The following is a 17,785-nucleotide window of genomic DNA, read 5'->3' on the forward strand; positions in this document are numbered from 1 at the left end:
TGTTTAACTGAACATTTTCATAATCATTCACTAAAAATCAACTAGATGATGTTTATATTATAATGTTTATTCTATTTAAATTCTTTTTTGTCTAAATTGAATAATGCAAATCAAATGTTTTGCTGAATCTGTGTTTACATAGCAATCAGGATCCATTTGGAAAATCATCAAAACTATTACTATTCCAAGGAACTTTCAACGTCAAAAAATAAACTAGGCCAATAAAACAGTTTACTTTAATTGAAACCACCCATATTCAGTATACCAATTATTTTTAAAACGACATTTAAAAACTTGTCAGAAGGTCAACTTATATGACTACATAATTTGGTTGAGTAGGATAAAAATTGTTGTTTAATATATCTTTTATTTCTTCTTCTTTCCAATGATTAAACAGTGTTTCTATCAAATATTAAACTAAATAATTTGGAACATCTATTGTGAACTTCATAAGCTGCAAATTATAAAATACACTCTGAAATATTATATAAAACATAAATAATACAGAATATAAAACTATTAAAAAACATTAACAGTATACAATAAAAACAAAAAAACCAGAAACATAATGCCCCAAAACTTAACAATGCTGTCACAACACAAACTGTCATGACAGATTAAATTAACAGGCAAATTCTTACATACTGACAATTGCCTGATCATCATGCCCCTTCCAACTCCTACCAGAAACATAGCATTGGAGCACTGGACTTGGTTGTCATGACAACAAAGCAAACTGGCTTGTCAACTCCACATATTGATAAGATGTGATGGAACAGAACAAACATTATGATTTTTTCACTTATACCAATCCTGGGCAATTATACAGCACGCAAAAGATGCTCTCACAAGTTACAATTCTAACTTATTTTATTTAAAATTTGTGCTTATGAAATTTTTATCAAGGAATATAAATTTCAAAATTATATATTATAAGTGGACTGTAGAAGAACTACATCTAACGAGCCAAGACTTGAAGAATTTTTTATTTTTTCATACTTATTAAATGCTCAGGAAATCATTACTAATGTACTGTCATGGAAGTGGGCACAGGCTAAGATAATATAACAAGGAATTAACTTTACATCTTTATAGAAAAATCCAAGTTTCTCAAACACTATGTATGAATATTCTTTACTCTCTGGTTGGTCCTTGTGTATCAAATCCTTTAGTAATGATTCAACCAGTATGCACATGGAATATGGATGCCAATCACAAATATAATATAATAATAAAAAAATAGATAATAAATATAATTAAAATCAACAAAATTATAAATCATAATCAATAACAATAGATAAAATCTATATTAAAAATCATAAAAATAAATAATAAGTTAAAAATATATACACATTAAGAAAAAAAATTACTGCAAATTAAATGACCAGAAATTCAGGCATAAAATTACGAGTATAAACCAACAAACAAAATAAAATTTTCAAATTGCCTACCTTGTATTTTTACAGGGGCTAAACCATCCAGTCATTCCAATATATAATTATAGTTCTTACTATTATTCTACACATGAACAATTTATAAACAAGACTGCAGTACAAATTTTACAACTGTAACCGTAACATAATTTAATAACCATTATTAAAGGCATAGTGCGACGGACAATCTTAAATTAAGATTTATTTTACCTGTTCTACTGCTTAAAACCAATCTCTCAAATACAATAATTTAATTTTTTTATGCTAATTTTTTCTTGGCTTAGATAGGATTTTTATGGCCCTTTCTGATACTAATAACAAACATCCTCATCAAATGAATAATCATCATCTGTTTATTAATCACACTTGATTAATAAACTTAAGGATATCAATAAGTTATTATATTAAGAAGATTAAGTTCAGTTAACAGTTAACTAAATAGCAACTTCAGAGCTACACAATTAACTGAACTTCAAAATACATGTTGAAAAATATTATTTTTTCATTCAACCCTCTGTGAGTGGGTGACTGTAACATACTCCCCCCACATACTCAGATCATGACAAATGGTAGTTCATTAAGACTAGATACACATTATCAATTTCTCTTCTGTACTGTAGTTATAAATTAAACTTTAATTAATATAGTTATGTTTATTATAACTATCATTTATATTAAACAGATCTGAGTAATATTACAGATGAACACTCTTTATAAAGAAGCAAAATAGAATTCATCTTACTTTGTCGTAAAATAAATATCACAGAGCAATATTTTTCTAATATGTAAGAATGGGTTAAATAATTTTAAACAGAACAGCTAAGAATGTCTCATACAGTACTAAACAATGTCCTATTTTTTTGTAAATTAAAATTACGTTTTAGATGTTAAACTAGTAAATTTTCCAGCTAGAAAATGTTATCATGCATATCCGACCTAAATAAAAAAGAACTATGCTCTTTATTTGTTATTCTTTTTTTTTAAACATGACATACTGTAATAATTTATTTATTAATTCTGGTACTTGAACAGATCCTGATGATTGTGAAAAATACCACACCTTACTGTCTCTAAAGAAGTTCTATTATACAGCACTACAAGAAATGTAGTAAATACAATTTATGGTTTTTGTTTTTTACATTAAATCTGTGCCACTAAATCTTTTGTAAATTAATGACTTAAAATTAAAAAGAAAAAATACTCTAGCTAATTTCTTTGTATATAAAATGGTTAAAATAACTACAAAAAAAAATGTTGAATGTAAAATATAAGCAAAGTTGCATAAATTAAAATTTCTATCTCTTTTTGAAGCAAACAAATTTTTAAATTTTGAAAAAAGGACCACTTATTTACAAGTGCATGTGGTTTTTCAGATTTTATGGTTACTGTTAATAATGCATAAATGATGAGAACAATGAACAGATAAAAGAGCTGAATAACTGGATTTTCTATCTGTTATTTGCCAAGAATTAATTTTTTTCTACTCTCACAGATTCTCAGATATTGGAGTTAACTAAAGATAAATTGTTCAAAATAGCATTGAATACAAATCCTAATTATTACAGCAATTTTATAATTTTCACCAGAGAGATGTATAATAACCCATTAAATAACTGGTTCATAATTTTGCTACCTAAAGAAGAATTACAATCAAAAGAAAAGATAAATCAGAGTTATACTATTGTTTACACAATGTGTAAATGTAAAAAGTCAATTGATTATCATTAAATTAAATATACATGCAATGTACATTGAATAAGTGCAAGTGAATAGATTAATGGGAAATAAAAACTGCCATGTGACAATCATGTGAAGCCAATAGCAATCGGCTATTTATAACTGCTGGAGCAAAATACAGTTGCCAGAAGCACTAAATAAGTAAAAACCCATGTACTTAAAAAAAATCTAGAAAAAGGGTTGCTGGATACTGAAACAGATCAAAACTTTTCCATCATTGTTTTTGTCTTTTTGATTCACCTATCATTTTGCATGAATACTCCATTGTATGTATAACTCTGTAACCAAAACTTATGTCCAGTTGGAGAGATTTTTTGCATGTTCATTATAAGCAACATACTTTTCATAAAAAAAAATATGTTTGAACTACTATATCACATAATGAAATGAACAAAAATTTTAAACAACTTCTTGTTTAATAGACAAAGTTTCTTTTTCTTTTTTAATTATAGCAGAATCTTTAAAATGAGTTCTTTTATGTTGTATTAAATTACATTTATAAGTAAAAGCATGATTACATAATTCGCAAACAAACTTCTTTTCACCGCTATGAATTTTAAAATGGCTACGCAAATGACTACGTTCGGTAAATTCTTTGTTACATACAGTGCATTTATAATCTTTTTGTCCGGTATGTATTTTATAATGATTACTTAGTGTTTTTTTATCTATAAAACCTTTACTACATATGTCACAAATATAATCTTTAATACCTTTATGACCTTTAATATGATTTAAATAAATGTTTTTATACATAAATTCCTTGTTACAAATTTCACATAAAAAATCTTTTTGACCAGAATGCATTTTCATATGAATTTCTAGACTACTTTTTTGTGTAAAAAACTTATTGCATATATTACATATATAATTTGTCATACCAGTATGAATTTTAACGTGACGATTTAGTAAACGTTGTTCGCTAAACTTTTTAAAACATACATCGCATTCAAATTTTTTATTATCATCATTATTGCCAATATAATGTGTATTTAAATGTCTATCTAAATCTAATTTATTAATAAATTTGTGATTACAAATATTGCATAAATATTTTTTAATATCTTCATTATGTATTCTTCTATGCCAATCTACTTGTTCTTTTGACGTAAAGGTTTTACTACAAATTTCACAAACAAAATCACGTATACCTAAATGATTTTTAATATGATTTTTTAATGTTTTTTTTGATGATAAAATTCTATCACAATAAGAACATTTGAAAATAACATTTTTATTACCTTTATAAGTTTTTAACTCGTTTTCTTTATATAATGCAGCTGATGACGATGAAGTTTTTATAATACAATTATTGATTGCATTTTCTAAACTAAATTCTCCTTTCTCATTTTTTTCTAAATTATCACCACTACTGGAGTTATTTGATATACTATCATTGTTACTGACCGATGATTCTGACAAAACATCTTTATTTTCATTACAATTATTCTCTGTACTATTAGTAATAACAATGTTAGTCACTTTATGATCACTCCTATTAGTAATATCTTCTCCACTATTACTAACACTACTTGGTAATTTGTTTATTATGAAATCACTGTTGTCAACTGCTACTGGCTGCAATTCATGTTGTATTTCATCTGAAGCCTATAAAAAAAAATAAATCAATAAAATGAATAATATTTGGGATTAATAAATTTTTTTATTGAAAAAATCCTAACAAAAATAAGCTGAATAAAAAAATAAATATTTTCATTATAAGTTGATTAGGTAATGACTTATCTGTCTGCTGACTGCATTTTTAGAGTTTAGTTTATAATCTTAAAAAAGTATATTCATTTTATTGCATAATTTGATTATACCCTCAGGTGTACCATGAACATATTTTTTTCTGTAATATATTGCACTCATGTTTTAGATTTTTTAAAACATACACTATTTTGCATTCATGAGATCTCACATCGTGCTACTTTCTGACAGTTTTAAATAATATCTTAATAAAAAATTTATTTTTATCTAATTCTTTATGATTTTTTTTCTACAGTTTAAGAAAGTTTAATAAATAAATTTGATATCCTATGACAACAGAAATATATAATTTTAATTTTATGTGTTTAAAAAAAGTTTAAACATTTTTTTTAATAATTAGTTTTAATAGCAGGTAACATTTACTTAATTATTAGAAGTAAATAACAAAGAGGATTTAGTGGTAATAACAAGTGAAGGAAGAATTTAAAAAAATTACAGACAATAAGAAATTGGGGATATGATGACAGGACTGGAAGAGTACAATGGAAATAAAAGAAAAAATAGCAATGGCAAAGAAAGCCTTTATGAAGAAGAAGAATATGTGGTGAAAGCCTGGCTTAGAGTTAAGCAAGAGATTAGCGAAATACTATATATGGAGCTCTTGTATGCAAGTGAAGCAAGGATGATGAAGAAGAGGGTGAGGATGGATTGATGATGATATTTACTTAATTTTTAGAATTGTTATTATAATAAGAATAATTGGTTACTGTTTATATTAACATTTAGGTGGTGTGATATAAAAATAAAGAGAATTATCATTTTAATCAGAAAGAATTTACTTATTCTTTTACACTTATTTTTCCACCAAAGTAGGTCCCCCACTCTTATGCCAGCGTTTCTTCTAATCCTCACGCATTTGTGGTCATTTTTTGACATAACCTTACGTTCAATTTTTCTTCAGTTTATCTACTGCCATCAACTAATATAATCTTTTTAAGTGTTCCGTTAATCAGTGGAAATAAGAAAAAAGTCACAAGATGCCATGTTGACATCCTGCCACTTCGCAGGATATGGAGGTTGCAGCATCAGTAGGTCTTATTATTTGCTAAATGCAATTAAAGCAAACATCAATTTTACAGATTTTTTTACTACACTGACATTTTAATAAACTACAAATAAATTTACCTCTATTTAATATATTCATACCTCTATGTAACGATAATGCATATTAACATAATACAGCTATGTAGTAACATACAGTAATTTTTACAAATTCTTTTAAAAATAATGACATTAAATTTTGTATTTTGGATATCTCTGTGAATTTAAGGTTATTCTTTTGATTTCCATATCTAAATTGTATCTGTATACAAACACAAAGTATTCTTGCAACAGTCAAGAATGACAGGTTAGTTTTACTGAACTGGTAAAGCAAAAATTCCCAAGATTCTCTTATAACCCGTTAACAATAAAATTCAAAGAAAAAATTTAAACATGTTCTGCAGTTACTGTCAACTAATACAGAGCACAAAAATTACTGTGCGAACTTTCATTCATTTATCTAAATGAGACATTTACCTAGAGAACGTAGACATAACAAATAAATTTTTTTGAAAACATTTAACAAATACTCCCTCTATTGTTCAGTACAAACATACAATTTAACAATAATTTTTCCGAAGAACCTCTATTTAATGAACTTTTCCTGGGATTCTCGATTTCATTATATAGAGGTTCGACTGTAATTATAAATTAATGGTGAGGTGTAAGCTGGAATGTTATTGTGGAGCAAAATTTAAGAATTGTTTGTGCACATTTGTACAATTTTTTTTGGATTGCCTCATGTAATTTGTGTTTCACAACGGTAAGAGTTCATATTGAATGACAATTATAATTTAAAAAAAAAAACCTTAACATTTAATTGAACTTTGTGTCCTTTTTTCAAAATTGGTTCTTCAGGAAACTTCCATTGGGATGATTGAAGTGAAGATTCAATATCATAACTCTACACCAATATTTTGTCATCTTTTATGATGTGTTTGAGTAATTTTGAGTCATCAGATTGTCAACTAAGAATTACTCTAGGATTTCTTTACACTTTTGTTGAAAATTCAACATTTTTAGAAAAAAATTTGCTCTTACTTGTTTCATACCCAAAATATTAGTCAAAATGTTTCACATGAGCCATTAGAAATTCCGACCTCTTCAGTAACTTAACAGTGATCTAATGATTACTGATAACAAAATCCTTTATTTTGTCTTTATTTATATCAGTTGTTGATGTGTTAGTAGATCCAACCTTTTTATCACCTTCAATGTCTTCATGACCTTCTTAAAGGAATTTGTATCAATTATAAACCCTTGTTGTCAGCCTAATATCCTCACCAATACTGTATTCTTTCATCTTTATCCCTTCACTGCACTTTATTCAATTTTTAACAAAGTTTAATGCAAATCCTTTGTTCCATCATTTTAAAAAAAGTTAATTACCTCATAAAATATGTAATTACATGGCTAAATCTGAACTGCACATCTGATAGAGCTAAAAATATTGATACATATTGTAGGCAGTGCTGCCATTGGGTGTGAAAAAACCAAAATAGTTGAAAAAACAGTATGCAAAATAAAAAAAATTCTTGTTAATTTTTTTATCACACCTCATAAATATTGAATGCCTATTTATTGGAAAATTTGATTTTTAAATTCCATAAATTTTTACCTCAAACTGTGAAAATGTTATTAAGGAATAGATAAATAAATTTATACTTTAAAAAATTGATGTTTTTTTTTTTTTAAATTACCTTTACATAAATGAGAAACTTTTTAATATTCTGAATCAAACTTCATTTTTCTAACAAAATTACAATAAGGAGTAAAATGTATTATACAGTGAAAAGGTTACAATACTCACATTATCACAAACTTCTTTCTAACTGTGAGTGATTTTCTAGTCCCTCTACTAGCTGATAAAACAAGCAGTTCAATATAATTTCACTACAAATTCATTAAAAGTTACATGCATGAATAAATTTTTATTAAAAGTTTAGAATATATTTTAAAACAGTAGTGAGTATACATGAACTTCAATTATGTTTTAATTAAAAACTGATCTATTATAGACTCTGCTTTTCTGATTATTATGCGTTTATTAAATGTGTTATTTAATCTGCAAATCATTATTAATTAAACATGTTTCTTTGTACATATGTTCATGAATAAATATTAAATTAACATCATAATTTCTGTAAATCGATTTTGAACTTTTCATTAATTACATAGTTATTTTTCAATTTTATGTCATTTTCATGTGGAATTTTAATTTATTATTGACTTTTTCATTTCTTAAAACAGAATTATGCAAGTAAATAGACACTATACAATTACGTGTAAATAGAGGGCTAACTTTCTGGCTAGAAAGGATGTCATACTCAATTTAATAATTGTGAACCTGGTTAAGTAGTTGGTTAGAATAGATGTCTCTGAAAAAATGCTAGAAAGCCCAATGTATAATGAAGATTTACAGGTTTCTCATACATGAACCATATAAAGATTTACTTTTTCTTACTTACTAACGCTTAACAAGGTGTCTTAGGAAAAATAGTTTTTTTTTAACTAGACAAAGTAATACACAAGTTTCATTTCAAAATTATGTATTTGTAATATACCCATGAAGATAAGACATCTTTTGTCATATTTGTAAACTTAAATATATTACTGTAATTTTTTTTTAATTTCTGCTTACTGTACCTATGTAATATTATTTGTATTTTTTCATACATAATTTTCAATAAATAATACTTCATACATTAATTCATAATTCTGAATACACCTTCTTTATTATAAATGTTATAATAGTTTGATTTATTAATCATTTTATTTTTCTTTACCCATGTTGGTCAGAATTTTAAACTTATAAAATGACAAACCAAAGCAATTTTATTAATATAATGGATTTAATAACTTACTTGAAAGCATTTCCAGATGTTCTGTTACAATCACTAAATACTAGTGTTCTATCCTCATCCTGGTTTCAGCTGGTGTTATGCTGCCAGTTTTTCTTCTCTCTTTTTTTTTTGAGCACACATTTAGAATGTGGCTGAAAATGTGCTGAATTTGAATCTTGTCTGTTCATCTAGTACTAGGCCTATGTTGCATTTTTTATTATTTCACAATATTCAAGCAAAAAGGAAAAGAACAGAAGCCTTCACAATGTAGTGTTACAGAAGGTGATGAAAGTTATATGGATTGATCAAATACAAAATGAAGAGTTACTAAGATCCACTGGTAGAGTTACTAAGTCCACTGGGACGGATGTGCTGGATAAAATCTATAGAGGAATACCAATATTAATATTTACAGAACAGCTAGCTGAGAACATAACCTCCAATAATTATGTTGACGTTAAAAGACTAATAGAGAACAGAAAGGAATGAAGAGTAGCATCAAACTGGTCCAATGAACAACTTACGATTGAAGCTGATGCTCTTACCAATGTACAAATATGTGTGGCCAAAGCAGTTCAGTTTATATATTGCAAGGTTTATGTATTCACAAATGTATTTGTTTGGTAATTGTGTTCTGTATATAATGATTTTTTTTGCAATTCTGAAGGGCAAAATGGTACCTAGAATTGGAGGTTCCATTATAATTCAACAAATTTACAAAAATGTTATTGCATCACTATTTTTGGTTTTGATGATATTTCGTATATGATAACTACTTGTAATAACTACATTACCTTGTAATGGCCAAAGAATTTTTTATATTTAAAAAAATTTTTTTTTCTTATGTAATAGACTACTTTCTAACTTGCCAACTGGTAAAAACAGCCGTTTTCGTCACTTTTTCCATGAGATGTAGTATTCTTGTTTTACATCATACAGAGGTCAAAAAGAGCTTTTTGGAAAGAGTAAAGATGAGACTTCATTTTAGTGTATTCATATTCAAAATTAATTTTTTTACATTACCAAATCTTGTAATGTTTACTGAAGTTACATTTACAAATTGTTGTTTTTTCAAATTTTAGGGCCAAAATAAATAATTAAGGGCTTAAGGTAACAGGCCTGTTTATTACTCTTTTAACTCATAGGTACTAGTAGTAATTATAAAAAAAAGATTGGACTGTTACCAAGTGTCCTTCATTTAAAAAAAAGCCCACCAAATTGTAAGATTTTGAAAATGTCTCATTTTTGGGGTCGAAAACCACATGTGGGACAGATGGCAAAAATCTGAAATTTTTATAACAGTAATTTTTATGTACTTTAAAATCGTATAAAATTTATTTTGTTACTTAAAGGGGTTGACAATTAATGAGGCCATCAAAACCGCTAAAAACACTGTTCCTTCTAATCATGAGCAATGTATTCAAAAACTTCACAGCATGTATTTTCTGAGATAATAAAATAGGCTTACTATACAAAATATTTTCATATGTTTATAATGAGATAGCTTATATTCTAGATAATTTGTTACTTATAGTATTAATCGTTCACACAAACTCATATTTAAATATGAAAGTGAATAGACATGCATGGACTGAATGTAAACATTTTAGAAGGCTCAGTTACTGTTTTGATTTTAATGTGATATGTTATATTGTTGCTAGTATTAATACTGTGGTTAAGTAATGAATACTTGTTCATAAAGTAATTTTATTAACAGTGAACTTCCTTTTATGCGATATCTTATTTTTAAGAGAAATTCTTATCTTAGCTACAGAAAAACCAGGGTAAGACAAAGTTAGGTGCAACTGGTAGTTTTTTTATTTATATTAACTGTATTGTTAATGTAAGAACCCTTGAATTTTATAAAAACAGATTATAGAGTATTCAATTGGCATTCACACTGAAAAAGTGTCACAAATTGACTTACAATAGATCGTCAGTATTGCACAATATTTTAGTCTTTACTGAACAGTAAATAACACTGCTAAGTTTAAGAAGTGGATGTACTGAAGCAATAAATAACTGTATTTTTCATAAAACTGAATATTTGGATAAATATTTTCATATTAATGGGAAAAAATGCTTTGATCCACTTAGCTGTCACTTAAAACCTGTTAAGAAATCTCTTAAGAAATATTTTTGATACTCTCAACAAGCAATCCAGATTTAAAATTAATTCCAGACAGAGCATTGTGCACAAAATGCTTAAAGAAAATACAAAAATCACAAGATGATACAGAAAGTAAGCCAGAATGTCAAGATATATTTGAGCCTCAATGTGTTATAGTCAAGTTGGTGAATAAAGCTTGTTCTGCACTTGGCATTTCCCATGCTAAGCTTCAAAAATTATTGAGCAGCACAAAGAAACCAATTTTAAAAAATGAAGTTACTAAAATATTCGACTCAGTTACCAGTAAATTAAACGATTCCTTTGATTTAAATATTTCTACAGAAAAAACCAGTTTAGTACCACAAAATTTTGCTGATTTAAGTAGGGAAAATGAAGAATTAATTATTAAAATAAAGAATAAAATGAAAACAGTTACTCAACCCAGGAAAAAATTAATATTTTAAGTTTATTACCAAGCAGCTGGAGCATTCAAAAAATTCAAAATGAGTTTAGTGTTCAGTCCATCAGTCAGTATTTAGCCCATCAATCCAAAGAATTAGTTAAAACAAGTGGAATTTTGCTACAAATCGGCAAATAGAAACCCAGTCATGTAACTGATGAAATTGTTATTAAATGTGTCCATGATTTTTACCAGAATGATGAGCACAGCCGAATGATGCCAGCAAGAAGGATTGTGTACGACAAGCTGACAAGAAGAAAATTAATATTCAAAAAACTTATCTTATGTAACTTAAGACCTAAATTTTGTGATCTGGCTGCTGGGTCAGGCATGTACTCACTCTGTGTGTGTGTGTGTGTATGTCACCCACCAAAATGTAAAACTCATGTTATCTGCTCTAAAAATGAAATTTGATTATAAAATTCTGCTTTCAACCATGGTATGTGATATAGAAAATGAAACGTGCATGCTGTCACACTGTGAAAAATGTCCAGGCACTAATGAATTTCTGAGATTACTACAAAAGAGCTGGTATGATTTTTTCTCAGATTATCTGCAAACAGTGGATTTCTGTTGACTGTTATGAAGTAACTACTCATTTCAAGAGTACTTACATAAACTTACTGAAAATTTAAATAAACTAAATAGAAATCATTTTGTTGCAAAGAAACAAGCTAATTTCCTCAACATTAAAAAGGAAAACTTGTTGGAGGGTGAATGTATTGTAACGGAAGGCTTCTCTCAAAATTTTCCTTTTGTGACAGAGGATGAAGTCCACTCATATCGCTGGTCAAAAACGTATGCTACAGTACATCCATTTCTCATAATTTTAAAAAGAAAGGAAAATTACAAAGCCAAAGCTACTGTGTGATTAGTGAGTACTTGAAGCACAATACTACATGTTCTTCTACTTCAAAAAGCAAGTTATAAATAAAGTAAAAACACTGTTACCACAAGTTAAACAATTTTTTTATTTTTCTGATGGTTCCTCAGCCCAGTATAAAAACAAAAACATTTCATAAATTTGTGCTATCATCAAGATTTTGAAATCGCAGCTGAATGGCATTTTTTTGCTTGATACCATGGAAAAGGACCATGTGATGGTATTGATAGAACTGTAAAAGGACTGTGACTAAAGCAAGCCTTCAAAGGTCAGTCAACAATCAGAAGGTCAGGCAACCTCTGAATCAGAAACATTCACATTACTATCGGTACACAAGGACATTAGTGTTTCTGATTCCTTTAGAAGTTTATCAAAGCAAAATGTAAAATTTATGTCTGCTGTGTATTAGGTGGTAAGTGGTTGTTAGGTGAAGTCATTAAAGTCAAAATACATTAAAATGAAGAGAAATATCGAATACAATTTTTCCATCCGCACGATGGAAAACTTTTTTCATTCAAGAAATCATTGAGGAATAATCAAACATGGGTTCAAGTGGAAAATATTTTAAAGATTCTCATGCCTTCAGAGCTTTTTCTATCAACTCATAGAAGAGTACACAATATTACACCAAAAATTAATGAGGACTTATCAATTCTACTCAATAAAAAAAATGGCAGGAGCACTAAGTTATGATAGTTAAGTCTTAATGGTTAGTTAATGGATAGTTCTAATGGAAGTTATTTATTAATAACTTCCATTAGTAGGAGTAAAATAAAGTAAAAGTGAATTGAACAACTTGAATTGTTTATCATTTTAGAATTATTATTTATCAGTCTGTAATTGACAATTTATTAATTATCAATTTATTCATTCTGATGAGTTTAGTTGAAATTTTTATAATCTGAAAAAAAATACATATCATTATTTTTGGATTCGTTGTTTACGGTTGGAAGGAACAGTGTTTTTAGCGGTTTTCTTGGTTTCAATGCTTGTCAACTCCTTTGAGTAACAAAATAGATTTTATATGGTTTTAAAGCACATAAAAAGTACTTACTGCTGTAAACATTTCAGATTTTTGCTACCTGCCCCAAAAAGACATTTTCAAAATCTTACGATTTGGCAGCCATTTTTTTTAATGAAGAACACTCGGTAACAGTCCATTTTTTTTATAAGTACTACTAGTACCTGTGAGTTAAAAAATAGGCCTGTTATCTTAAGCCCTTCATTATTTATTTTGGGTCCAAGATTTGAAAAACAATAATTTGTAAATGAAACTTCAGTAAACATTACAAGATTTGGTTATGTAACAAAATGGATTTTAAGTGCACTAAGAATTTCCAAAAGGAAATAAGAAATGAATTTCCATTTTTACTCTTTTCAAAAACCCCTTTTTTATCATCTGCATGATGTAAAATAAGAATGCTACAACATCTCATAGAAAAAGTGATGAAATTCCTGATTTTACCTGTTAGCGAGTTAGAAAATAGTCTATTACTCAAGAAAAAATATTTTTTTAAATATAAAAAAAATATTTTTTGGCCACTACAAGGTGGGTAATCATCATACCAGATACCAAAAAAATCAAAAATAGTGATACACTGATCATTTGTTGAATTAAAATGGAATACCTCAATTTCTAGTTTGTTAGCAAGCTATTTTCCCTAAATCTTTATAAATTTTTTTTTCTTGTTTTTATTTGCTTTTTATTTAACAGTGTGGTTCTGAAAAATTTTGCATTATAAAATTTGGACTGGTCTGTTTAGTTTTAAATAATCTTTTTATTTAATTATTTGTTTGTATGCAATCTGATAGTATTTTAATAATCTTAATTATTTTTGTTGCTGAATTTTTCACTTTTTTATTAACTCAAGATAATTATTATTCTAAGACTAGATGTGCCCAATTTTAGTGATAAAAAATGATCTGTTGATAAAAAGATTTAGTTAAAATAAATATTAACATAAAATCATAAATATAAAGAGGTTTGGTAAAACATTATTGAAATCAATAGGAATAGTGTTCAAAAACCATTATGGAAATTACATAAAATCTAAAACTAGAAGGCCATTTTGATTGTTAAACAATCGTAATCATTAGGCACTGAGGAATTAGTCTCATCCCAATGGAAGGGACTACTTCTTTAATTGATTTAAGGTTCACATTGGTGACATGTCAGAAAATATCAATTTTTATAATATCAAACTGATAAAATACTATTTAAACTGGAGAAATATTAGTTAATTTATTTTTAGAATTAAGTAACTGTAACTATCCATGTTATCAACCATTTTCAGTATGCAAGATATTAAGTCAGATTATTGAGGTTTCGCTGTAAAAACTATTTTAAGCGGCATTAACTAGTATATTCATTAAAAACTAATAAGTGCAGTGAAAATATATCCAACCATTATTTATCTTCAATCATCCATAAGAACTAGTTTATTTAACAAGACTTAAGCTGCTTATCTATTTCTTACAACATCCTATTCAGTTTCCAAGATGCTGCAGCCTGAGGTGTTCCAAGTCTTGTGAAGATATCAATGAAAACATTGTAGTTTGCTGTCTTACTTAGGATTTCATAATTATAATTTAATAAATTTTTATTAAACCTTGACATTGCCTAAAAACAGTCAACAATATTTGATATTCTAATATATTTATGGCCAATACCAAGAAAATAAAAACATTTCTATTTTACATATCTTTCCAGCAATTACTATACATGGGCAATGATAATCATCATTTAAAAATGTAAATAGAAAAGAACATGGTCAAAAATAGGTTTTTCATTTTTATTGATTCTTGTGTAATTCTGTAAGTTTCCAAGATGTCTACAGCAACTTTCTTGATTAAGAACTGGTAAGCATTCACATCCCTAGTTTGTGCAATGAGTATAGCCATATTTAGTTGTATCCATGATCAACAGATTGTGTATAACTGAGTGTTGTTAATTAGAACCCAACAACAAAATGGTGATCAGGTATTGTTTAGAGTCAATTAGCATTAAAACAGAACTGGTTTAACAAGCACATGAACCATTATTTATGCCAATCAGACACACAAAAATATACATTATGTTTCTGTTAAAAGTAAACTTGTTTTTTTCAGACAAGTTAAACAGATTAATAGCAAAAATTATAAAATAACTAATACCTCACCTGATTTTCTAATTGCTGTACCATTTTTTCTTCATTGTTATTCATGATAAATGGATAAAAACTTGCACTAGGAATTTTTAATTCATTATTCATTAATTTACTGATAATACACTTTAGTATTGTGGCATTACAATTTACACCATCTAGAAAGTGAAAAAATGAAAGCAAAAATTATTATTAACATTCATTTAACTACATTATCAGTGATTTTCAATGATTAATTTGTCATGGTTATTAATTCTTCATTATCATGAATGACTTCAAAACCAAATATGATTTCAGTTAACAAATCACAAACCATCATGCTTATGACTATATACATACACACACGCTTTCAGCTTCTACATTCTAACTAGCAATAGTCACAAATAAAAAATTTAGCTTTCTTGGACACACTTCTTTAAGATGTATAGGCATATCATCACACTAGCATTATCAAGACTGGGCCATTCACAATTTTCTCAAAGACCAAAGAAATGAAGTAATGGAACTTATAAGATTATAAAAAATATTACTTTCAATACTAAAACAAGTATAAATATTTTTATACTAAAAACCCAATTTACAGTATTACTGTTGTTTTTCTGCGTTGTACTTATGTAAACAAAATTCAAATAAATATACCCAAAGCAGAACAAAACTCTGATACATCCAACACTTAAAAGTTTCTTCTTAAAATTGACAAATAATACAAAACAACCACACTTCCCCTCCACCTTCAATTTTGTAAATACATTTTGTGCATCATTTGAATGCATTCAATTAAAGAAAATCGAATTTCAAGTTCTAACAAGATTATGACTGAAAGAAAATATTCATCCAAGTAAATTCAAGAAACCACTCAACTGGGAAAAAATATAAAAATACATCAGGATGTCTGTATTAAATCCTACACTTGTTGTTTGACTTTACTGTAAGATCCAATAATTGTAGCTGAAAGACAAATAACTACATATAAAATTTAAAAAAAGACCAATTAATTGTTTTTTTATTATTTAAAATATGTTTATGCAAATAGCTTATGTAGTAATTAAAGCGCCCTGCTCTGTAACATTTCGTTTTGAATTCAGATCTTTCAAACTAAGAAGATACTCCAGTACTGTTTTCATTAATAGATAAAAGACGAGGTCTGGTTATCACACGTGAATTAAATATCCAAATATTCCAAGCGGTTGACCCCATTTAAGTAGGGAAAATGGCCAATGAAATACGATCAAAATTATAATCACATATGAAAAAACGCAGAATAAGTATTGAAAAAAAAATACGGGGGAAAACATAGGTTAGGTATTTGACAAACTCAAATAAATTGTAACTGTCCACAAGTTTGACGTGCTTAGTATACACAGTTAATTACCGTTAACTTATGTGCAACTCATATTTCGATTTAAGAATGTGGCAATACATAAAATATCTACTGCAACGTTAAATAGGCTGGAACATTAAATGTGATATTAAATTAATTTGTCTTCAAAACTACAAGAAATTAGCAAGAATTACAAATGATCAAACTCGCATAAACATTAAGTGACATTCAGTAATTAATAACTTTACATTAATGTTTCCACCCCCAGACCATCACTAGTTAACAAAAAAATATCAGTCGACAATATGTCATGTTTATTTAACAAGTAAAATACATGTAAAACTTTCATTGCACCAAACACATCATAATTTTTTTTTTAAATGACCCGTTAAAAAAACAAATAAATAAACTAACAAACATTTATTGCAGGTTATCCTTTCTGCTGACAATTCAACAAAACAAACTTCCCCATCCTTAAACAATAAATTGTACTTTATTTAACCTAAATCAGAAAAGAGCCGGAATATGCATTCAGCATTTACTTAAAAATACAACTAAGAATCTAAAATAATTGATTTTATCTGAAAATGGTATAAATTTATTTATATATAAGATACATTCATTTTACTGTTCCTGATTTTAGAAAAAACCTAATTACTAAAATTGGTTTATGATTATTGTATAGGGCTTAAATTTGTTGATATTATATTTGTCAATATTTATTTATTTATTTCCTTTTTCAAGCAAAAATAAGCTAACTACACAGTTACAGACGCTGATGAAAGATACATTTTTGTAGCTTGTGAATAATGCTGTCAGCTGGTATCGAAACCTAAGATCCCGTCAGCATTGGTATTTTATTGTAATTATTTTAACTGATTTTTCACTACACGTTTAAGAGATTGGTTATCCTGCACGCAGAATTAATGGCGGGTGTCAGTTAATCGTATATGTTAGTTTTTTCACTAAGTTTGTAGGTAATTATTCCTCGATTGCCCCATTTTTCTTTTCTTAGAATTCGTTGAACTATTATTTAAATCACCT

General features: G+C 27.4%; 1 protein-coding gene across 1 annotated transcript; it reads right to left on the minus strand.

The window, feature by feature from the left end:
• Positions 1 to 237: 237 nt before the first annotated feature.
• LOC142331634 (uncharacterized) lies at positions 238 to 17,238 on the minus strand. Its single transcript, XM_075377659.1, has 4 exons — positions 17,160 to 17,238; positions 15,436 to 15,578; positions 4,412 to 4,778; positions 238 to 454 (listed from the first exon to the last, which is right to left on the minus strand). The coding sequence occupies exons 2-4, from the start codon at positions 15,526 to 15,528 to the stop codon at positions 390 to 392; spliced, it is 525 nt and encodes a 174-aa protein (XP_075233774.1). The 5' UTR covers positions 15,529 to 15,578; positions 17,160 to 17,238; the 3' UTR covers positions 238 to 389.
• Positions 17,239 to 17,785: the final 547 nt, after the last annotated feature.

Source organism: Lycorma delicatula, chromosome 10 (genome assembly GCF_047948215.1).
Source record: "Lycorma delicatula isolate Av1 chromosome 10, ASM4794821v1, whole genome shotgun sequence".
NCBI lineage: Eukaryota > Metazoa > Arthropoda > Insecta > Hemiptera > Fulgoridae > Lycorma > Lycorma delicatula.